The following is a 24,959-nucleotide window of genomic DNA, read 5'->3' as shown; positions in this document are numbered from 1 at the left end:
TTTTCGCTCATAACCAATGCCAATGCCGATGCCGAAATTCCGGCGAAACAAGCTCTTCAACACTATCACCACAATATAGGGTGTTTTACAATACTGTTCGCAAAGCTTTCGGGCGTAGCGTTAACGTTCATCACTCAACGGGAGCCCGCAGGATGTTTGTGTAAGACGCATGTGCAATGCAAACGCAAAGCTTTTTGTTGCGCTGTTCTAAATCACTTAAATATATCGACCAAGCTCAGTCCTACAATATATATGAGGGGGAGGTGGAACTGTTCAGTTCTGATCCAGCGCAGCAGGAAGTCAAGGTCGACTGAGCGCAGACGGTGGCCGCAGCTGAGAGTCTTCCGGACTATATATGAGGTCCAACTACAAGTGACACAGCCTGTCAATAATGTTTTACCGTAGATCATAAAGCAGATGTGGGGCAACCTTCAAGTGACATTCTCAGGTCTATGACACCTAACACATCTGGCATTGTTGTTCACTCCCAACAATGTACAGTTCCAGTGGTAGACTCTAAATACGAGTAATTGCTTTGTTACGTTAAAGTTTAGGTGATCGCGGGATCGAATCCCAGCTGCGGCGGTTGCATTTTTGACGGAGGTTTAATCTCTGTAGGCCCATGTGCTCAGATATAGGCGCACGTTAAAGAACCCCAGGTGATCGAAACTTCCGGAGCCCTCCACTGCGGTGTCTCCCATAATCATATGGTGGTTTTGAACGTTAAACCCCATATATTAAATAAAATCAAAAGTTTAGGTGAAACATCGTATTGATCTCGTATTGATCTTGTACGAGCATCAGACGTTTTCTCGATTTTAAACTGTATACCCAGCTTCCCATCACTTTTGTTCAACCCAACCATTTTCCTTACCCCAACCCTAATATTTGCAGAACACCTTATTCTATACCCAGCAGCGTACCAGCAGCCTGTATGAGTTCTTTCAAAGAACGATTTACAGGTAAGAAATATATGCAAGCCTGTGAAAGGACTGAACCAGAAACTACGATACCTCAATCACGAAAAAGAAGTGCCGATGGGCAAAGCGTTTGTAAAACGCAAATATTTCTCAATCTTGCTATACATAACTTCCCTAATTCGCTTCGCGTTTTTTTTACATCCCTTTCATGACTATGAACCTTGCACCTTAGTCGAAGTGAGGAGAGTGCAGCCATTGGTGACCACATCTCACTAAATTTTTTAGCGTCCGCTTTTATAACGGCCTTATAGATTCGAGAGGTGTTCATATAGACAGGACTCTTTCAACAACGATAAAAGATTTATCTCCATGTAAAGACATCGCATTCACTTGAAGTATAAACTGCTTACCAATGTTCGAAAATACAATAATATAACACCGCTAAGGGGAAATGCCGAAGGCGATAAGAAGTGGCTGAAAAAAGAGCGCAGGCGGGACGCACTGCAGACATGCTTTTCATCGATATTTGCGGGCCGGTACCTCTGGTTGATGTCAAACACAGGCACATCGGTGCCTAGTACTCGCCGCCACGACAGAGTTGCAAGGAGCTCTATCACATTGACACCAGTCGCATAATTTTTCCCGCACGAACGCTGCGAGTAATCATGAACTTTCACGCATAAAAAGGTGGACAAGTACATGCACCTATCAACGGAACGTAGAAAAAAAGAAAAAAAGTACTTTTTGTATTATCTACAAAGGTTGGCAAAGTCAAAATGTCGCGTTTTAGTCCGCGTCTCATTTTGCCCTGTCTTACCCTACACCACAAAGCCGTTACGGTAATCACATGTACTGACGCTCGATGATAATGTACGCTTCTACCACGCAATATTATTGCGCTATTCGGCTACATGTTGTATACTGAAGCCTGTCTACAGCACGCGTGGGTTTGCAAAGCATAAGTTATTTTCACTGCATTTCCAAGCAGACGCGTGGTTGTTTGGTATAGAATACCTGCTTGCACGCAAATGGCCTTGGTTCAATCCTCACTCCAATGAGAAAATTTTTGCTGTTTTATTTGGATCTTTATCGATTTTTCGGTCACAGACGAGATGACGAGTTTTCGCTCAACCAACGATGCCGATGCCGACGTCGAAATTTCTGCGAAACTAGCTCTTCAACGCCATCGCGCTAACGCACAGACAACGATCGAGATTAAGTTTACCCGCCATGTAGGCGTCTTGTTTGTATTCTCTCTGTTACGCAAATGTGCAAAATAACTTTATATGCAAATATTTCTAGTAGATAGATTTCATATCTGTTGAATTCACAGCGTGCTTTCATGCTTCCTGTACTGATTTTTTTTTTTCATATTGCACAGCACGTCACAAATTGGTGGTGTCGTTGTGCAGCGCCTGTATGCGTTCTTGTGTTTGCCATCTTAAAAAATAAGAAACGCTATTAAAGCAGACCTATGAAAAAAATTTGACGTCTTAACTGTACTCATTCACGGCACTGTTGCGCATACGTTAACCCTAGATGCGCAGCTTTATTCTTGACTCAGGGACGGCACCCAATTATAGCCAAAATGAAAGAAATGGGGTGTTGCTCTTCTTGGCATGCACACTCGTCGATCCGAGTACACCACAGAATTGACCAGAGATTTTGGTGAGCGAGTACCGAAGAAAACGGCTTCCCCCGAGTGAGCCCCCCCCCCCCCCTCCGCTAGGTTAGAAAATTACGCGATAGTTCGCCGACACGGTGGGGAAGCGGCATCGTCGGCGCACCTACGCTCGTTTAAGGCGCCCCAATTACGCCCACCACAGAGAATGCAGCCCTCGGTTGATAAAAACGAGCGGCACCGTAGGCAAATTTACAAGCCAACGCGTTTAATAACGCTTGACGGGACAAGACAGCGCCACCAGACGCCCGCAGCGCGAATTAAATAAGGCGCAGAAAAACAAACTCTTCCACGAGCGAAAACCGAAACCCGGTAGGGCCAGCAAAAATCCGGAGCCTGTGCGCGCCAGACGGACGAGCGATGCTCCAGAGTAGCCGGCCATTTAATGGCCGAGCCTCGTAGTCGGCCGCCAAAATGCCTCCCCTCTTTCGCTTGTTTTGCTGCGCGCGCTCCCTTGCGAGCGGCCTGGTCGTCGCTGCGCGTTTCTGCGTCGGTTCAATTTATTCGCCAGCGCTGCCATACGCCGGGAATGACCCTCTGCAGCGAACGTTACAGCCGGCGGCCTTGGACCGCTTGCTTCTTGCGCTCGTCTTGCCGCCCTGTTGCCGGCCCCGGTTGCTGGCATGTGCAAAAGCAGCCGCGCAGATGTAAATGAACTCCTCCTCATCGAGAGCAGCGTTGTTTATGTATTGCGCGTGTTCATCTAATGGTGCGCCGCCGTGTTTCGCTGTTGATTGCCCGAGGCACGTACGTAGCGCGCATGGGCGCGTGCTCACCTCCGCTGGAGATCTCTCTGAAGGCAGTGAAGAGGATGGAGAAGTTCCCGCCCTTGAGGGCGCCGTGCTCGGCGTAGTAGCGCACCTTGACGTGGTTCGACTTGGACTGGGTGGGCTCCGCCATTGTGCCACAGAAGTGGCTCAATGACTCGTGCTGAGGCTCCTCTGCGAGGATGTCCACGAAGTTGGAGCGGCAATTGTTTGGGTCCGCTAGCTTGTACTCGAGGAATGTCAGGTACATCTGCGAAAAGGGGGAGACACACGCGCTGCAACAGTGGCGCCTCTCAAACGCGTCTCTACAATAGGTCTTACTGAAGTGAGTAAAGGGGTTTTACATCACTCTGAATCGAAAACATCGAAGGAGCAACACACAAACAAACAGTCACCAATTTTTTATGGCTTGTCGCGATTTTATGAAAAGCTCTACCTCACGAGCATTCGCCTGCTTCCTGTAACAGCGCACAATGGTGATGCAGCTTTGATTTGAGTATATTGTTTATGGTTCTACCATCTTACTTTACTGCAGTCTTTGTGTGTTGCATTTTATAGTGATAGCAATTACATAGACACTCTTGGCTGGATTTTACCGCCAGCGTCAAAGTCGACGTTAGCGTCGCTGTCTATCACCGTATATGTATACGTATCTAAATATATGAAAACACAAGAAAGAAAAATTCTCTAGGAAAATACCACGGCGCGCGGAATCGAGCGTCTGACGTCTGCATTGTGAGTGCGAGGCTTTCGCCACTGAGCCACGAAGGAGCACCGCCGTCAACGTCGAAACAGCAAGCTATTTATATCTACCACTTACCACAGGAGATGGCCACTTATGGGAAACTGTCGTGTTTTCAGCATTACCAGCGAGATGGCGCAATGAGCGCGCGCCACCAGATCGTCACGGCGCGGCGACGGCGCGCTTTCATTTCCCACGCGTACTTTGTGCCGCGGAGAGCTGAGGGGGGGGGGGGGGGAGGGTGGTTGCAAGCGCTTGCACGTGTGCTAGCTTATCTCGCAGTGGGGACAATCGTACGCCTTGGGCTTTGACCGGAACGATTCTGTTGTAGTTACCGGGCGCTCAAAGGTCACTGCACTCGTTGCACAGTCTCTGTTTGCGAAGAGGGTGCGCTTTTCATGCACAGCGAAGTAACAGCGGAGACGCTCATTCGAATTCATCTGTACCTGTGAGTACATTTCATGCATCATTTGTGCGTGAGAAACGCGGGGAACGAGTCGATTTGCTTGCATTCTTTGCGTGACCTTCTGATTTGTTGCTAATGCGTTCATTGCTTCACCTTTGTGGGAAAGCTGTGACTTTTTAAAATTTTATTACTCCCCAATTTGTTTTTATATGATTCTTCCTGTGGCCTTTAAGGGCAATAAAAATACTAAATAAAAAGGTTATTTAATTAGCAAACACGTCATCCTCTTAGCTATTACCTTTCCAACCACGAACGCGTCGCCAACGCCCACCTTCTTTGAGTGTCAGACACACTTACATTGGGTCTTTTTAAATATATTCTGTTTTGCATGCCAGAGACAATATTAACTTCCTCCAGTCTTGGTCATCATACCACTTTAGCTTACAGCACAACTTCGGCAAAATGATATACAAAACAGGCAGAGCACAGCATACAAATATTTAATATGTACGAATATATGCGAGTAATGGCACATAACCTTTTTGTTTGTTTAAATGTGCATTTTCGCGAGATGAGAGCAAATATTTTGCTGCATACGCCCACGCGTTTTAGTTCTTTGCTTGTTTAAAGGACAAACATGAAAGCTAGCACTAAGCTGCATTTTGTCTCTTTGCGTGACTAGGCCGCTCGAAGAGCCACAGAACTTCATTAAATTTGTTCAGCTCTTCGCACTAGCAACTTTGTCGATGTCCAAGCTTAAGCGTGAACAACTACACTTCAAAATTTACTTATGTGATTGTTTCACGCACCCTGTATATCACACACGTCACTCTGAACGTTGATTAATATCTGGGGTTTAACGTCACAAAACCACCATAAAATTGTGAGAGATGCCATAGTGGAGGGCTCCCGAACTTTTTACCACCTGGGGTTCTTTAACATGCACGCAAATATGAACACACGAGCCTACAGCATTTTCGCCTCCATTGCAAATGCAGCCGCCGCAGGCGGGATTTGTTCCAGGAACCTGCGGATGAGCAGCGGAGTACTTTTGCCAATAGACCACCGCGACGGGGCTGACGTCACTCGGAACGTAATGCTTTTATGTGTTATAGTATCTGCATCGATTGAGAACTTTTCATTGGTAGAAACTGGCCAGTATAACCAGTGTCAAGCGTTGAAGAAAGAGGTCATACGTTTTGAGAGCGAAGAACACGCCTGCCTTCTCAAAAGAAAAAGTCTACTTAAAGAAGGATAGAGACAAAAAGAGTGAGAGAAAGAGGGTAATAGATATTCTAGGGAAAGAGCCATACACTTCTTCAAACAATGACTAGCTTTGAACTCATGAAAATGGCTAGCAGACAAAGGCTCACAAAGAAGAGTGACAGTAGCAGAGACCCATTGTTCGACAGGCGTCAATGAATAACTTTATCAAAGAACTGCACAAAATTTGCTGTAAGCATGGTGCAAGATATGCACATAATAAAACAGCTATAATTCTATTGCTTTTTCACCAACACATGCCTATGATGCAAAAGTTCCAGCTCACCAGTCACAAGAACCGAGTTCTGGGTAGGCTTGCGTAATAATTCACTGGCCCGCCTGTGCTCCACCACTTTCCTGTTCCACCCATACGGTACGTTCACACATGTTTTTGGGGCATCAGAGTGGAATGCCAGACCCCCTTATATTTCTGAATAATGAGTGCACTCTATCTAAAACTGTACTTGGTGTTCTTACAAAGGACGCTTGCCCCGCCGTGGTGGTCTAGTGGCTAAGGTACTCGGTTGCCGACCAACAGGTCGCGGGATCAAATCCCGGCTGCGGCAGCTGCATTTCCGATGGAGGCGGAAATGTTGTAGGCCCGTGTGCTCAGATTTGGGTGCACGTCAAAGAACCCCAGGTTGTCGAGATTTCCGGGGCCCTCCACTACGGCGTCTCTCATAATCATATGGTGGTTTTGGAACGTTAAGTCCCACATATAAATTAATTACAAAGGACGCTAAGCTGACTTGTTTTTAAACACCGCTGTGTGCACATTACCCAAAGCAAAATTGTTGAATCGTGATGCGTCACTCTTGCTGCTCTGAAAGGTTCTGGGCTGCATAAAATAGTTGCGCTCTGCACTGTGCGTGACTTTGCTTTCGAATACTGGTTAAAGGAAGGCTTCGTTTGTGTTTATTGCCCAGTGGCTATCGATTTGTTCTGTAGGTGTCAATTCATTTGACTGTGAAGAAAAAAAAAAGAAAGAAAGAAAGAAAGAAAGAAAGAAAGAAAGAAAGAAGGAAAGACGCCAAGTTCTCGGGTGATATTCGTCCATCCTGTACTGCTCTGCAGCGAGTGTGTGCAGTCTAAACTATCTGTGCATCTACTCTCCCAAAGGTAATGTATAGTTACGCCAACGTAATAGACGCCTACAAATAAGCGATGTCACTCGGAACTTACCTGTATCGGGGCGTGCTTTTGTCGTCATGGTAAACACATTCTTTATTTGGTTCACCTAAACCAATCACCACGCGAAAGAATTTATATAGCGCAGGAATAAAGTGGGACTGCACACCTTCCAGGATGGCTTCACCCGAATGCTCCATGTGCACTCCAGGGGGAGCTTGTTTTGGCGGGAGTGTTCCAGCTGGGATGGTTTGATGTCTTCCGAGCCAATGACGCCGTGGCTGCCTTCGACGTTGAACAGGCACTCTGAAAAGATGGCACAGCGAATCTCGGGTAAGCGCAAGTGAGGCTCACGTCACTTGCTTGTCAACAAAGTTCGCAGAGATGCCCTTTAAGAAACGACAAGCTAAGACAATAAAACAAAGATAGACTGTGTCGGTTTACGTCTCATTTTGAAATGATCTTTGCATACAGATTATGAGAGGAACCACATGTGATTGTATAATAATACGCAATTTCAAGGAGAGAAGCCAGTCGGAAAAGTTGCCGATGGAGCGCAGGTAAGCATCCGCGTTTAGGCAACAAATTGGTTTATCTCCTTATTTCTAAACGGTCGTCCTGAACGGCTCAGAAGGGTTGTCCACAATTACCAAAACCAATAAGCGTGACTTTTGTCGTCATCCACCAGTAATGTTGCGTGCCTTATTCATACCTTATATACACGGAAAGACTGAAGTTGAAGCATCGATCCTAGCATAATTCTATATGTTCTATCATATGCACGTATGTTAAAAATTTCACACTTTTCTGGATATAAACATCAGTCATTACATTTCAACTGCCATTTAGGCTACACTCTTGCTGAAGGAGTGTTGTTTTACTGTCGAATATATTTCCCGTGAATGTTCCCACCCCTTTTTTATTTCCCCATCACCCTTTTATGGTGTACAAAACGACAGCAACATACGCGTGCGTTCTGAGGCCGGTGGCCCTCACCGGTGCCAAGGGAGTAAAATTTTTAGAGAACAACAAACATGCTTGGAGAAAGGGATGGAGGGGATATCGTCCTGGGACGTGCAAGGATAGCGCCCGATGGCATGGAAGTCGTCCTTTTTAAGGCCCGAGGCGCAGTCACGTAATATTCTTCGCGAAAGCGTCGTCTGTGCATACATAGCCTGCTGATGTGAAGGACACCTGCGGCTGCCGGGGGCCTTATACACCAAACTTAGTGGCACGCGTTCGCCATCGATACGCGCCAGGAGCGCCCCAGGGACGCATAAACAACGCGGCCACCACTGAGCAGGCCGTCTATAAAGACTCATCTCAATCTAAGGGAAAACACGGCGCGGCCGGCCATGTATGCGCGGGATCGATTGATTATACCCACCACCGCCACCGCGGTTGCTCTTGTTGGCGCCTCCATTCAGCGCATCATGGTGGGGCCCTGGCGTTCCCGCTGTGCACGCTCGAATCCGATTTACGAGGTCAACCGAGCCACTCCCGGGGCCCATTATAAATGGCCAATTTACGCCCAGCCGTCGCCTAGGGACCCGCCATGAGTGAGGTGGCTTGTACCAATGATGTAACTAACTACTCAGCACCTCCATCATATCCGTTCACGCCTCAAACGACTCACCTTGTGCTATCCCAATTTAGTTTTTCCATGTTCTTTGTTCTTTATCCTTCTGCGCCAATTACTCCACGCTAGAGCGTGAAATGTATACGGGCTCTTTCCTGGACTACAGCTGCCGTGTCGTCTTGCCCGAAGTGAAAAAACGATAATAAAAAAGCAGAGGCACTCATTGGCATTGCTTGCAGCCTTGCAACACACAGAGAACAATACCATGCTTCGTTTAGCAACAACTCAAACGCGGTTGGTTTTTTAGATCGCTGTTTTCTCATGTTAAAGGCTCAATTAAAAAGATCTTCTATTTATACACCACGCCGAGCCACGAACAGCCCTACAATGATTTGGAACTCTTAGTTCCGAGCGAAGTACCTGCTTAACTCTCTGTAGCACAAGGAACAATACGCAAGAAGGCAACCAGCTTGCTCGTTATCTCAAATGAGGTCCCATTTTACCCCTTTCAGCCCTGACTTTTTTCACCGGCGGATATTTTTGTTTCTCGTTGATTTGGAGTTACTACAACCTGAAGAACACCAAAATACTTCTTTCTGAGCATCCCATCAGTATACAAGAAAAATGACTCCATGTCCTAAATATAGGACACCAGGGCTTATTGGTTGCAAAGTGAAATATGGTGAATTTAAATACATACAATTTATTTAAACTTGTTAGTGCAAGTTATCGTTGTGAATTTAACATACACAACCACATATTAGTTACAGCGCCTAAATTGTCCAATCGCAAAGATTTGCGCTCGTGATACACAGCTCCTCATTGCATCATAACGGCCACCGTCTACATATTGAACACTTTGGAAGATCCAACATCATAAATTTGCCGTACGCTGCTTTGCGGCACCAGAATTGATTCCGCCCATGTTTGCAAGGGTAAGCTGATTGAACTACACTTCATCGTCGTCTTCTTTTAGTTCAATCACGGAATAATATTATATTTAAAAACAAAATAAAATTAATTACGTACTATCTGAGAATTAGATACCCTTTACATATTATCTAAGTGATCTGGGCAGGTTACTAGAAACCGGGGCTTTTACAAGAGCTACACATCTGGATTAGCCTGAATGCATTCAGAGGTCTCACAACCACTGAGCCCTGGTGTCCTATATTTAGGAAATGAAGATTGTCAACTGCTTCGGGCGATACGTTCATGCTAGTAAAGCCCCACTTTGCAAATATCAAGTTAGATATCTTATAAACAACATGATAAATACGATAGTTACTGATTTATTAGTTAACCAGTAAGGCGTCATTCATTATTTAGTTCGGGCGAGTGTCGTCAATGTTGCAATCCACCATTTTGTTTTCTACTTTGCAGAATTCCAAAAAAAGACGACGACACAGAATTACTATCTATGCTTGCGCAAATGTATTGCGGATAGTTCGCACACCGTTTTCAATTTCTGACTTCATTGTGTCACATTTGGCAGCAAAATTGCTTCATGTCTTTTTTATAGGACGCCAGGGCCGAAAGTGTCAAGATGAAAAAGGACAGCGCAATCGAACAGCCACCTTTTTCTTTGACAAGATACCCTTAGGTACCAGTAAAACGGCTAAATGACTATTCCTGGACACGAAACAGCCGTTATTGGGTGCAAAGTATGTCCTTCTCACCTTTAAAAAACCATCTACAAAAAGCGCCACATTCGCGATGCTCTTAAATGTTCTTGTGAGAATTCTGCGCATTCTTTAAGGGACCTCTAACCCGGCCCAAATGCGAATTTCAGTTCATCGCTGGAACTCGTATCATGCTGCCTAGGGAACGTCTTACCGAACAAAAATTTTCAAAGCTGCGTTATTGTCGTACAGTCTTCTCAATCCGTGTTTTTTGTGCGCTACATGTTTCACCATTATAATACGGGTTAGAAGAAATTGAGCTGTCAGTTACCGTGACTCCTGCGGGGTTCGATCTTCGATGCGAAACCTAAAGTCTCGCTTTGCCTGGGCTGGTGTTCGCGAGTGCTGCGTACTTGCAACTGCAGAACGCGAGAAGGCGCTTTTATGTGAACGCGACGGGCACACTCTTGTTTTTCCGTACATTTCTTTTTCGCGTCTCAGCGCATATGCAGCAGTGGTATTGTGCCCTTAGAATAAAGCATGAAGAACCGAAGTCACGTGCCATGGGGAGCGATCTTTCACGGCACGTATCCCTTGCATGACTCCACAGACATTGCGTGGACGTTCAAACAAGTGCCACTGACGTGGATACGTGCGTGTTAGGTTCCATTCGCTCCCGAAGCACAGCTACGACAAAAAAAAAAAAGGGCACACGACGTAGTGTTTTCAATTACGGCTGTTTTCGTACCACGCCAGCAATTCGTTAGCTGCATACGGAATCTCTATCAGCTGATGTCCACAACACGCCCTTGCACTGGTAACAACAATGGTAACAACACGCCCTTGCACATGTATAGTGAGTTGCCCTTTAAACAACAACAACAGCAACAACAACAACAACAACAACAACAACGACGACGACAACAACAACAACAACAACAGCCATGAAAATTGCAGGGCACTCGAGCGAGCGTCACCTTGAAGAGTAGGTCGCGCTAGCGTATTAGGGCCCCGTGCGCACTACCTTCTGAACTATTAACCTGCTTCGGTTCTCTGTGCATGCTTCACCCCTGCAGTATAAACAAAACGAACAACTGTGGCATGAAATTGGCCGTTTCAAAGTGTCATTGAATGCCTATTGCCAGCCATAATCCTTAATAATTTGTTTTGCGAATCAGTGAAGGACCAATAAGTGAAGGCAGAATTTTGTACGAGGCGCTACATCCAATATTACACTATACGCGACCATTGAGTAACACACACACACACACACACACACACACACACACACACACACACACACACACACACACACACACACACACACACACACACACACACACACACACACACACACACACACACACACACACACACACATATATATATATATATATATATATATAGTCTAGTAGATCCTCCGTGAGCGGTCACAACGTGGTTTATTTCGACGTTTCGGCCTAGAGTCTGGCCTTCATCAGGAATCCTGATGAAGGCCAGACTCTAGGCCGAAACGTCGAAATAAACCACGTTGTGACCGCTCACGGAGGATCTACTAGACTATATGCAACGCTACGGCCACTCAACCACCATATATATATATATATATATATATATATATATATATATATATATATATATATATATATATATATATATATATATATATATATATATATATATATATATATATATATATATATATATATATATATATATATATATATATATACGCAACTGCTCATTTTGTCAAAGGCTCTGCTGCTGCTACTGGTGAGAAAATGTATTTGAGAGCTTTGTAATAGGTGGGCCTTTAACAGAATCACTCGTTGCTCAAATCGCATCTTTTGACGCCTGGCGCGATTGCACGCTTCAGCCACACAATATATTGAAAAATTGTTGAAAGACGATGGCATCGTCGAAAAGGCGATGAAGTCGTATTGGTCCAGCCAGTAATAATTTTAGTGATCGTCACTTCTGATTATCAAGATTGGCTCCACTGCGACTGCCATGGATATTTTAGGTGCTTATATTTGGTCCACGTGATTATTTATTTCATCCGATCTGTGTGACTAGGTAATCTTATATACTTGATTGCGGTGAAGTATTCTACCACTGGAGGAACCTGAACTATTGGGAGATATATCAATGCGCGAGCTAAGGCATCGGTATTTCATTTAATTTTTACTCACAATTACATAATAGCTGCAGATGCTCCGTAAATGAGGGAAGGGCAGGCGTAGAAATAGTTTTCCAGCCACTTAGGTGGTCTTTGACCGTGAGGCTCCCTGGTTTAACTCTGGTTTTTGAAGCTGAGCTTATGGCTGTCATCATGGCACTGCGAAAACTTCCGATAGATGAAAACAGGGCAGCAATAATAACTGATTCGCTCTCGCTGTGCACAGCTCTTACAGCTTCTCATACCTCTCGTGCCATCACAATGTTACGATCTTTGGTTCCGTCTCAGCTGAGGTATATGAAATTAGCGTAAGTCCTAGGCCACTGTGGGTTAAAATTGAATGAAATCGCTGATGCCGTAGCTCACGCGTCAGTAGAGAGAGAGAAAAATTTTTATTATTTATATAGATATGCAGGGAGTAGGAGGGAGATGACCCGGTGCAGGCCACCCCTCACACACACTAGGTGGGCTCCCCATTACAGAAGTCCATTGGCAGCCAACGCGACTCGAGCTCGGTTGACCAGGGCCTTCTGGCTCGCCAGGTCGGAACGGCTGAACATTTTACAGGAACATTTTCCTGTACACGCAGGAGCAAGATATTTGAAAACTGCTGGGCACAGCAGTGTTTTGGTGTAAAGGTGGAGGAGTATGCGTTCCTCTGCCTTTGTAAGGCCCCTACAGGGTTTATGATAAATCGCATAGCCCAATCGATAGAATTCAGTAATTTCTCGAAATGTTAAGGCCGGATTGGGTTCGGGATCCATTCCGGAAAGGTCTGAAGGCGTTACCTAAATCAGGTATTGAAAGTTAGCTATTCACATAGATCGGATGGAAGCAATAACCACGTGAATGTAATATAAGCACTTAAATTTTCCATGAAAGTTACAGTGGAGCCAATCTCGAAATTCAGAAGAGACGATCACTAGATTTCGATGCCATGTCTCCCCATTAAACATATACTTGCACAGGACTGGTCTGACGATATCACCCCTCTGCCAATTTTGCGGTGAACTAGAAAATAGTGAACATTAGTTTTTGTCAGGTCAAAGATATTCTCACATTAGTATTCGACCTCTCATCACTCCTCTTACCAAGATAGGCCTAATCGTTGCAGAGGGACATGTTTTAAGCTTCGATGCCTTAGGCTTGGGATACTGCCACAGAGATGCCTTTGATGCCGTGTGTAATTTCATTATAACTACTCACCAAGTACCATTTTATTCTAGTATTTAAAATTCTTCGTCATTTCAACTAGCTAAAACCTAAGTTCTTCAAATTGTTCCCATCAGGTTTATATAGTCGTCTGGAATACAAGCTCAAAAACATAATACTTGTATAGTTTAAATTTAATGTATTTTGTATTATTGCCATAATTTATTTATTTTGTTTTAATCCCCTACCATTCCTAAAATAACATTTAAAAGTCTCAACGTCGCATTCTTGGCCAATCCCCTAAAGTGTGTACGTGCCATTTATTGTAAGAAAACAAACGAATAAACAAACAAACCAGCCAGTCTTCAACGTCTTCGTAAGCATGAACATTGGAACGGCCTTGGTGTTCACAAGACGTTGAAAGGCCATGGAGCTGGCGGAGTCTAAATCTGTTCATGTTTGGCGTGCCGTTGTCGCACTTGCCATGTTTCTCGAGCGTTCTGGAAGAAGGTCAAATTGATGTGGTAGGTCTAATTGGTGACGACTGCACCAAAGCTCAGCTGATTCTTCTATGGCTTCAATGTTGATGTCGGGATCTTCCTCGAGGTTGCAGTGCATAGACTGCTACCCCCCACCTCCGCCAGTAATGTCCCGTTATACCGTAACAGAAACTTGTAACTAGCAATACAGCAGAACATTCGTCAAGCTGGTTTGATCACTGGTTGGTTGGTTGGTTGATTGCTTGATTTATCATGATGACGATGCTGCTTGGATGATTGGCACCTACCCAAGAAAGAGTTTGGCCAAGGATTCGTTTCTCAACATTTTGGCGCAACTTCATAATCTTTTCGCAGGCTTGTCATTACCCTCTTTTCTAGAGTGGCCAATACAAGACTGCCACCAACAGTAGCAAAAGTAAAAGCCGATCTTATATTAATATTGATACGTGTATAGATGATGCATTAAGGAGACAATATAATGAATTAAGGAGACGGCTTCTGCTACATGACATTTATATAATTTTTTTCCAAAGCGGTATCAACGACTATGTAAAGCTATGTAAGCTCATTATATCTTCATCTTGCTTGTTAAATCTTTGCGTTTCTTTTGTTGTTATTGTTGTTTGTACTAAAAACATGTACCCACGCCTGCTATGTCTTGAAACTGAGGCAGCAGTATGTATGTATAAATAAATAAATATACAAACAAATTAACAAAAAATAAAAAAATACAGTGGCTCTGTAGTAGAGCCCCTGCTTGCCATGCTGGTGGCCTGGGTTCAAACCTCACTTGAACCCGGAAATTTTCATTATTAGGAGCGAACCACATTAGGATCTCACGATGCCCTTTGACGCGACTGCCACAGCTTCCCGTTGGCCTGAAACACAGGTGTTACATATACCATACTAAGAGCTTTCGTAGCGCATATATGTTTAAAATATACCACAATATGTCCATGCATCTGTGACTTGTCAGTCCGTCCATCCGTCCTTTATACTATTGATTGACTTCAACGTAGACATTCTAGACTTTGGAACCTAGCTTGGCTCCATCATCATCATTCACCTCGTACATATGCAGTAATTGTTCATTTTTCTCATCGTTCTGAATTTTCCGCTAACGGACAATATGATGATTGATGATTTCTCGCACACAACCAACGACGCAAACGCTGACGCCGATGCTGTAAATCCTGTGAAACGAGCTCTTTAACGCTATCGCGTTAATAAGGTATTTTAGAATACCTAGCGTTGTATGTATTCATCAGTGAACGGGAGCCCACAAGAGGTTTGCGTACGACGAATGTGCAACACAAATTCAAACGATAGTTATAGCGTGAGAATAGAACGATGACACAGAGACAAGAATGACACGAAGGACTTCTTGTCTCTGTGTCATCGTTCTGGTCTCGCGCTATAACTATAGTCATGCCATACCAACTAGCCCAAGCTGCCACACTACAAAATCAAAGCTTTGTGTTGCACATACGTAACATTTAAGTGATATTCTCCAGTCTATCACACCTAACACATCTAACTTCTTTGTTCACTCCCAACAACTTAAAGTTCCCCTGGTAGTCTAGAAATAAGAGTATTATCTTTGTTTCGGGAAAGTTTAGGTGAAACATTGTATCGATCTCATATTGATCTTGTAAATGCCTCGAACGTTTTCTCGATTTTAAACTACCCAACTTCCCATCACTTCTGTTCAGCCCTACCATTTTCCTTACCTCCACCCTAATCTTTGCAGAACACCTTATTATATACCCGGCAGCGTACAAGCAGCCTGCACGAGTTCTTTTAAAGAATGATATACAGATAAGAAATATATGTAAGCCTGTGAAAGAATTGAATCAGAAACTAAGATACCTCTATCACGAAAAAGAAGTGCCGATGGGCGAAGCGTGTTGTAAAACGCAAGTATTTCTCAGCCATAGGCGTACAGGCTGTGGAAGGAGGGGGGGGGGGGGGCGCTCGGCAACCACATCTCACTAAATTTTTTAGCGTCCATTTTTATAACGGATTTATAGATTCGAGAGGTGTTAAGATACACAAAATTCTTTCAACAATCATAAAAGCTTTATCTCCATGTAAACACATCGCATTCCTTTGAAGTATAAAAAGTTGACCACTATTCGAATATACAATAAATAACAACGCTACGAGAAAATGCCGAAAGTGATGAGAAGCGGCTGAAAAAAGAGCGAAGGTGGAAGGCATTGCAGGCATGCTCTTCAGCGATATCAACCGGCCAATACTACTGGTTGATGTCAAACACAGACACATCGGCGCCCAGTGCTTGGTGCCACGGCCGAGTAGCCAAGAGAGCAGCAGCACGATGCCGATAGGCTCAGAGCAATGGGGAAAATGGCCGGCAGATGGCAAGGGTCTCTCCCAACTCGTGAATTCATTGCATGATGACAGCGTATGAAATGAAAATGCGACCGGCCTGAGAAGCACGCCATTCGGCTGAAATTGGTTCCGGTGTCTTCCCCAACAGCAACCACGGGAAGTACACGCAGGTGCTCGTATGGCAGACGCTGAGAAGTACGATCTTCGTACGAAACATGTCCATTCTCGGAGGAGTGTATCTTCTAGAAGCCCACAGTGTCCTCTGCAAACCCCGTTAGAAGCTTTAAACAGCTCATAGCGGTGCCCGCAAAGGAGTATTCAGAGGTAAAATGCTTGGCCAGTACAATCGCCCAGTGGACTAATGACCGTGCTCGCCAGGCACATGCGCATGGCCGGGGGCACTCAGATGAACTGTCCGTTGTGAGCGGTCCCTGAGCGGACAACTAACAGGAATGTCCCCCGTGTTCTCCTCTAGGAAGACGGCATGGCCGAGCGCGAGCTTCACAAAGGTGGCCAAAAACAGACGCACCTGGCCTTCGCTTTCTGGTTCGGAGTTCATGGCGGGTGTCGCCTCTGTGCTTGATTGCTTGATCAACCAGGAGGTGCTGTTTTTCATATTTATGAGTGGGGAGCTTAAACGGCGAGGAACGATTGCTTGCCGGAATGGCGGAGGTTCTGGCCCGCTCTCACTCGCCGCCAGTATTAGCTGATGGGTGCGCGGTCTGTCCCAATTGAAATGCATGACATAACCCACTGCGAGGTGTGGGCTATGTGTGGCATAGAAGCGACAAAAATGAGAGGAGGGGGGGGGCTTAATTTTCGCTTTTAAAAGCTGAACGCGATAGCGATATCATGTATCTAGTTCTTATACTTCATATCACGTATATTTAGTGCACACATTTTATTGGACAATGGTACTCAAGAATTTTAAATTAGCAATTACTACATTGTACTAGATAAAGCTAAAAGTGGCTTGTTTCAGGGAAGTTTTCGTATTTGGCTGCATTCTGTGTAATTCATAGCATGCTTTAAACCACGAACATGTATGCGCGTAAAATATTTTCGAACTTGCTATGCCTCCACTATAGTGGATACACGGAGTAACGTGTGCACTTTTAGTAATGAGTAGCTGGTTTTAAACCACTAAGTCATTTTTATAATGAGATGTTCAGACGCCCGATGGGAATGTACACTTGTGCCACACAATATTAGTGCGATATGACATGTTGTATGGCGAAGCCTGCGCACAGAACGCGTGCGCTTGTAAAGCAAGAGATATCTTTTTCTGCATTTACAAGCAGAGGAACGTTACCTTTACCGTATTTGCGGACGCAGACCAAAGCGACAGCTGATTTTAATGGCGTGGTTGTCCGGGGCCACCCCATGTCGTCGTAACCGCTGTAGCGCGAAATTAAAAAAACCAACGACAAAAAGAAACAAGATTGGCCGGAACTTAAATTTGTGCCCTCTGCGTCACAGACGAGTATCCCACCACCGCGCCACGCCGGTGCGTGAGGCCACTGCACAGAAAAATTTTATACAAGAGTCCTGTTGGGCAAGGATTCACGTTAACATATGCAATGTAGCGTTGTAAAAGTGTAAAATAACAATCGGGCTTCACACAATGCGAACTTAGTAGTGAGTGAGTTGTTAAACTTCTAGTTCATTACAAAGGCTCAGCTATAATTCTTCATCGTCACGAGCCACAGCATCAACCACGTGCAACCATGTACCAGGCGTATTCGCAGAATGACGAATAATAACATGGCGGGTGCTTTCACTACTTCGCAAAAGTTAAGAAGATGTATAGCGCAGTGAGTACCTTGCAAGTGTACTTGTATAAGTTGCCTCAAGAAAATCCTCTCTGATGGCTCGTTCAAACTGAGCACTCCAGCCGCCGAAAGCGCAAAGAGGCGGCGGTGAGATCCGCCGAAAAAGCCTTCTCCACGCCGATCGCTTTGGGACTGATTTTTCCGGTGTCTGCCACCGGATCGGCTCGCCGCGAACCAATAGAAGCACTTGCCGAAGGATTCAAAAAAGATTGTGGCCAAGTACGACTTGCTCGTCATGTAAAAGTCAAGTGTCACAGTCAAGTAACATGTGCTTATCAGAAATGCTCATTGAATTGGTCCGCAACCACCCCGTACTATACGACAAGCGCCACCCCAAGCATGAGGACAGCTTGTTATAAGGACGATTTGTGAAATAAAATAAGAAACAAGCTCAAATTGACTGGTAAGTACGAGTTCCTGTGCCTGTATTGCTTTGCTCATTAAATCGCGAGCACTTTGCGATGCAGTTGCATTTCTCGTCAGAGTTGCAACGAGCGTTAAAATGCGCAAAACAAAAAGATACAACTCTTCACAAATGAGTTCTGCGGAAACTCGCAACGTGGCGGAAGGGTTAAGAAAAGGAAAGAAGACAACAACCCGTTTGCAGCACAAAGCCACAAAAAAAAAAATCCACACGTATTTCTCAGAAAGAAAACGTCTTAGTTGCCGAAAAATTCGTCTGGGAGGCCAGGACGAATTTTTCTGTTGTCTTCTTTCCCTTTCATGTAACTCTTCATGGTCGCGCTGAACTTGCGAGCCGCCGAGAACAAGTAATTAACAGCGCCTCCATCCCACGCTCGCCCCGTAGTTGATGGTTCACTCGGCAGATGGCGCGCTATGGTTATTCGGCTCATGGAGGAAGGAAAAATATAGGAGAGGTCATGACGTCATATTCGTGAAGCCGCCGCATCGGAAACACCTGCACTACCTCCTTGCAGAGAAGCAGATAAACACTTCGCGAATTTTGGCGACCAGCCTCCGCAGCGGCCTTGGAAGCGGTGTTCTCTGCCGGCAGCGAGTCAATCCACGAGTGGTGCTTCTTTTGGGTGTTTTTTTATAGAAAAGCTGTGCGATGCCCAGCTGTAGTGTATACTCGGTGCAAATCGCGTGCACCGTCGGATGTACTTAGTGGCACTTTTCACGCATGTTCGCTTCACTGTTAATAGCATTTGCAGGCGGTGCTCTCAGCTGTACACTCCTTTGGTTCTTACTCACTGTGTCAACTGAGAACACACGCGAACTCTCGTTTTTACTGTTGTAGGCCTCGTGTCACGTTTTTAGAAGTTGTGTTGTTCATACGGAAGGACAATAAACTTTTCTTGTTACCGGACTAAGTGTGTATGCATTGTACGGTGTGCGCTCGCTGCGTGTTAGTTGTGTGTGCACTGAAAATTACGTGCATGGTCATGTATAAAATACAGCTGCGACTTCTTACCGACGTGAAGTACGTCAAGCACTAGGCTGGCGTTGCACGGAACAGCTACGAAGCGAGCTCTCAAAATCATGCATTGCCACACTGACACTATATACGAGCGAAGAACTGCTAATCGGCCCGTAGATCAAGAAATATGGCTAGGAGAGAAAGAGAGAGAGAGAAAGGCCTTGCGGCGAGCACAACGCGTAAGTCACTGCCGGGTGAGTGCGAATACGATGCTGCAGGAGCTGAATGATTTTCATTCCGACACGTACCGGTGCTTTATGTGCCGGTGCACAAAAACACTCCACGAAGTATTTAAGCACGCCGCGGTCGGGCCTGCCACGCACGAACAGTCTGGGAAAGGTGTGCTCGCAACATTTTACTGTATGCAAACCATACAATACGCGTTAAGTCAAAGCGAAACAGCACTGAGAGCACGCCGCGGAGCGTCTGCTGTTTTGTTTGCTCCATACCGGTTTGTTTGCCCCATAAGTTTGACGTCACTTCCGCCACACTTTTCGCAATGCATTGGGATAGGATAGGGCCTCTCCTTAGTTTTTCTTTCCTCCATGATTCGGCTTAAGGTGCCTCGATGCGCGTGCCCCCGCTCAGCGCGCTGACACCTTTTGTATTGCATCCTCCGCCATTGTAGTGCCTGCCGCATCTTCTCCAAGCTGTGGAACTCACGTGCGCGTATTCTTCGATATGTTTTGCCTGGATGTTGAATTCCCCAGGGCTACAACCATTCGCCACTACGCGCCAGAACAAAGCCTGTACGCAGAGGGAGTGATAATGGCGGCCGCCGCAGATGTCTTCACTCTGAGCAGAGGAGTGGGCATTGAGGCACTCTAATCCGGCTGTATCTACAGAGACTAGGAGCCAAATTAGAGGGGAGTCGACTCGGCTTCAGCCTCTCTTTTGCCAAGCGAGGAAAACACATTGAACAGTCATTACCAGCATTGATGTATGCAGATGATATAGTAATAACAGCCGACAACAAGGAAGATATGCAGGTATTTATTTACATCTGTGTTGAAGAGGCAGAGTTGTTAAATTTGAAGTTCAGCAGAGAAAAACTGGCAATCATGAATTTTAATGAAAACAAAAATAGTGAGGATAAGACACAAGAAGTCACGCTAAAAATAGTGAATAAATACAAATATTTGGGCGTATGGATAAATGACGGGGCTGAGTACCTAAGGAAGCACGAAAGATATATACGTAATGACTAAAGTTAACAGGAATGCAGCTGTAATGAAAAATAGGGCACTGTGGAAGTACAATAGGTACGACGTTGTGAGAAGGATTTGGAAAGGTGTCACGGTCCCGGGTTTGGCGTGCGGCAATGCGGTCTTGTGCATGAAATCAAAGGTTGGAGTAAGATTGGAAATTAAACAAAGTGGCTCATGTAGAGTTGCTTTGGGAGCAAAAGGGAAGAGTTTCAATCAGGGGGTACAGGGTGACGTGGAATGGACATCGTTTGAGTGCAAGGAAGCTAGCGGCACGATGGAATTTGAGGAGCGATTGAGAAAAATGGGAGAGGAGCGTTGGGCTAGGAAAGTTTTCAGGTACTTGTACATGATGAATGTTGATACTAAATGAAAGAAGCGAACTCGAAAATTGTCAAGCAAGTATTTAGACAACAGCAGAATACCAAGAAAAAAGGAAACATCAGTTAAGAACAAGGTGAAGGAAACAGAGAGGGACATGTGGAAGGTTGGAATGCTTGAAAAATCATCACTGGAGACCTACCGAACTTTCAAGCAGGAAATTGCAAAAGAAAATATCTACGACAAATCTCGGGATAGTTCTCTGCTGTTCGAGGACAGAACGGGAGTATTGCGGACCTAGACTTACCGAGCCAAACACGAAGGCACAGACACGGTATGTAGTGCATGTGGATAAGAGAAGGTAACGGATGAACATTTGATAATGTTCTGTGAAGGGCTCCACCCTATAGTCCAAGATAATGGCACAGAATTTTTTAAAGCATTCGGGTTTAGGGACAGTAAAGGCAAAATAGACTTTAAACGGGTAGAAATAACCAGGTGGAGGCTAACTGATTGGTGACTACAATCAAGGCGCGAGTGAAATTCAATCCTTAAACACATAGCGATAGTACTTCATGGCTAGGTGGCGTGAGCCACCGCACGATCTAAAGGGCACAGCCGTATACATCCATCCATGCATCCAGCGGAGTTTTAATTCATCAAATTCGGCAGTGCGGTGCGCTTCGAGTGTGAAAGACGCTGCATTTCGGCGACAGAAGAATTTTTCTCGCTGTAGAAATGCAGATGCTTCAGTGTGAACTAGACATTACAGCGTTCACTGTGACTGTTCTGCGTGTTCAGCGCAGGCCTGGCGTTCTTTTTTCTCAGTTCTTATTGTTTCGTTCTTTCTTTCTTTTTTGGACGAAGGTGGGTTGGTGAGTGGGTGCATGGGCTGTGTGTTCTTTGAATATTTCGGTCAGGATGATGTGATAGCTTCCTCTAGCGTAGCCTCCATTCCTTTGGTTTTCATACATAAAGAAAATGCCTATACTGCATACTCTCCTTTCCTTAGCGCTGTCCATCCTACAAAGGTCCGTAACTAGGCTGTCGAAAAAATTCATTATTTTTCTCGTGCTGTCCTGTAAAGCAATAGCCTCGGGCATTCCGACTACGTTTACGTCTATAGTCGGGTTCATGTTGCAAAAGTGAAGGAAAGCAAGCTCAATGTTGTCTACACAACTTCATCAGCAAAGGCACCAAAGGAAACAAGGAATGCAGAAGAATACGGAGAAGACCACAAGATACTTTGTGCTTGTATCGACCTTGTTTCTTGTCCTTTGCCCCCCCCCCCCCTTGGTGTGATTTGCTGCTAAGATAAACTTACTAGCCAAATAAATTTTTTCACAAGTTGCATACGCCATTTTCACATACTACAATGTACGAATAACACGCAAGATTGGCTTTGCTGCCTCGAATGCCAAAATATGGCTTTAAGTGCTAAAGAGTTGCTCCTTGAATGACCTGGGAATATTTCCTCTTTTCTTGCTGCAAGCTTGATATGAAATGACATACAAAAAGCCATGTCTTGACATTTTACGTGCCAATACTGCTAAATAATTATGAGACACATGGTGGCGGGGGACTACGAAGTAGTCACGGCTAATTGGGGTGAGGCAACATGCACCTATAAATCTAATTATACGTTTAGTGTTGCACTGTCGCACGTCACATGAAGAAACAAACAGTGTTCCAATGCCGCTTTCAAGAGCCGACGCGGCGAGGCAGATTCGTCAACTGCCTCACACTGACTGAGTGGAACACACCAAGCATACGTCATACAAGACTGCACGAGCTCGACCCTTCACTACAACTCCGGCCTCCACCTGGCCTACATCGACGTGAAGCTTCGCTTCTCTATCGCCTTTGGCTGGCAGTTGCTTTCACGAAAACTTATACCAGGTTAATTGGAATAACGGACAGTGCGGCATGCGATGTTTGCGGCACCGATGAAAATATCGAACATCTGCTGTGCGAGTGTCCTCAATTTGCCTCAGACAGACAAGTACTTGCGAACGCAATGCGGCGACTGGACGATCGGCCTCTTCCTGTGCAGGTGCTATTACAGCAACGTCCACATCCCTCGACAGCCCACAAGGCAGTGAAAGCCCTGCTGTATTTTTTGAGAAAGACGGGCCTGTGTGAACACCTCTGGCATGCGGTGCAGCTCTACACGCTGCAGTGAAATTACTGTCAGTCTCTCCTTTTTTTATATTTCCCCCTCTTCACTCTTTCTCACCTTTCTTGTCCTCTTCCCCAATCCCCCAGTGTAGGGTAGCCAACCGGATGTCTTTCTGGTTAACCTCCCTGCCTTCTCCCTTTTGTTGCTTCCTTCCTTGACTGCATAATTTTTGCTTTTTTGCAGTGCATTACATATTTGTGTGCAGGTGTTTTTTTATCTATGAAATCTCCCCTTATTCTAGGATAAAGCATCATGTTTATGTAAACCAATATATTTATTGCAATTTTGGTTGTAATCTTTATAAAGAATGTCCTATAATTTTCTTGTAAGTGACTTTTTATTGAACATTTACACTGCTTTGCTGTTTTTTTCCATTAATAATATTTACTGCTATACGTCCTGCTTTATTATTTTCAGAATTCTTTTTTATCTATTATTGTTCCACTGCTATCAATTTAATGACATTGTTAAACGACTGATAAGAAGTCTCCCAGACAGTTTTGTAACTCTGGGACCTCCTTCTGTACTAGTAATGAATACACAATTGAATTGAATTGAAAAAGTTAGCCCAGGAAGAAAGACATCGGGTGCTAAAATTCAACTGTTTGTTCAAACTGCGAAGCTAATTGTTAGTTTACGTTTCTCCGGCGTCAGCAAAGGTTTATATTCTATGCAGGTAGTCCATCTGACGCCATTCATATATCAGTTGAGTTTTCTAAGCGGAGTTTGCTTTGAGCTCTTTACACATACTTCGAAGGGCTCCCCACTTTTATCTTGCACTGTTCTTTGCGACGCGATGCACCCCGTCGACGCGTCGTTTGACACCCCGGGCTGCACTGGAGGGACAATTTTCGCGCCCCATTTGTGACGCATGCCAGTATAGTTGGGCAGTGACCCTGTGGCACATACATGTTTGTAGCCATTGTGTACACGAGAGAATTGGAGGAGAAAGAGTGCATTGCGGCTGTTCCAATAGCTTTAGAGTCTGGGTAACTATTTATTCGCTAGGATGGAGTGACAGCCGTCAAGAGGAACGGAGCTAGCTCAAAAAAGTTGCCGAAGGCGTGGCGCTGCGCGCAGCTCGACATATTGAACGCTTTGGCATAGGGAGTTCCATACAGCCGTACAGCGATCCTACTGCCCGATAATTTGGAGAAAAATTTGTTCGATTGCTCAATATAAGGAACGAGAAATGAACTCCACCAACTCCACTATATGCAAACTAGCACTGCAGGCTACTGGAATGAGTTATGCGTGCCTTCTGCCACGTAGAAAAATTGCAAACGTACATCTAAATCATTAACTGTCGCATAACTTGAACAGAATGCTGATTCGAGGAAACGACGTATTGATCCCCTGAAACGCCCTCGAAACACGAATAATACCCATTTGTGTTCGTGCCCTTTTGTGACAGGAATACACGAACGGCATACGGAGCTCTTAAGCAAGCGAGGGAAATACGGTACTGTATTAGCACTCCTCTTTTCTCGCTGATTTTGCTTTTGCCGCTACTAATTCCAGTCAAGGCACCCCAGCCACCACATATTATATTTACTACTATGAGGTGGTCAGACCTCATTGTTGCCGCTCAGCATACGCATTTTAACGAGTAACTTGTTCGCGAGACGAGCTATCACTGGAACTGGGATCGCCTTAAACACAACGAGCGAGACTGGAGGAGCGGGATGGC

At 45.0% G+C, this 24,959-nt stretch overlaps 1 protein-coding gene across 1 annotated transcript in view; it reads right to left on the bottom strand.

The window, feature by feature from the left end:
* LOC119177056 (neuropilin and tolloid-like protein 1) overlaps nucleotides 1-24,959 on the bottom strand; it is a 460,939-nt gene that overhangs the window by 55,056 nt on the left and 380,924 nt on the right. Inside the window, exons 5-6 of the mRNA XM_037428420.2 lie at nucleotides 7,077-7,213; nucleotides 3,378-3,618 (exon numbers count right to left, since the gene is read on the bottom strand). Coding sequence (XP_037284317.2) covers nucleotides 3,378-3,618; nucleotides 7,077-7,213 — 378 coding nt within the window. The remainder of the gene's footprint in view (nucleotides 1-3,377; nucleotides 3,619-7,076; nucleotides 7,214-24,959) is intronic.

This window comes from Rhipicephalus microplus, chromosome X, assembly GCF_043290135.1.
Source record: "Rhipicephalus microplus isolate Deutch F79 chromosome X, USDA_Rmic, whole genome shotgun sequence".
Taxonomy (NCBI): domain Eukaryota; kingdom Metazoa; phylum Arthropoda; class Arachnida; order Ixodida; family Ixodidae; genus Rhipicephalus; species Rhipicephalus microplus.
Note: the sequence above shows the minus strand (reverse complement) of the source record. Positions and strands in the feature narration are given on the sequence as shown.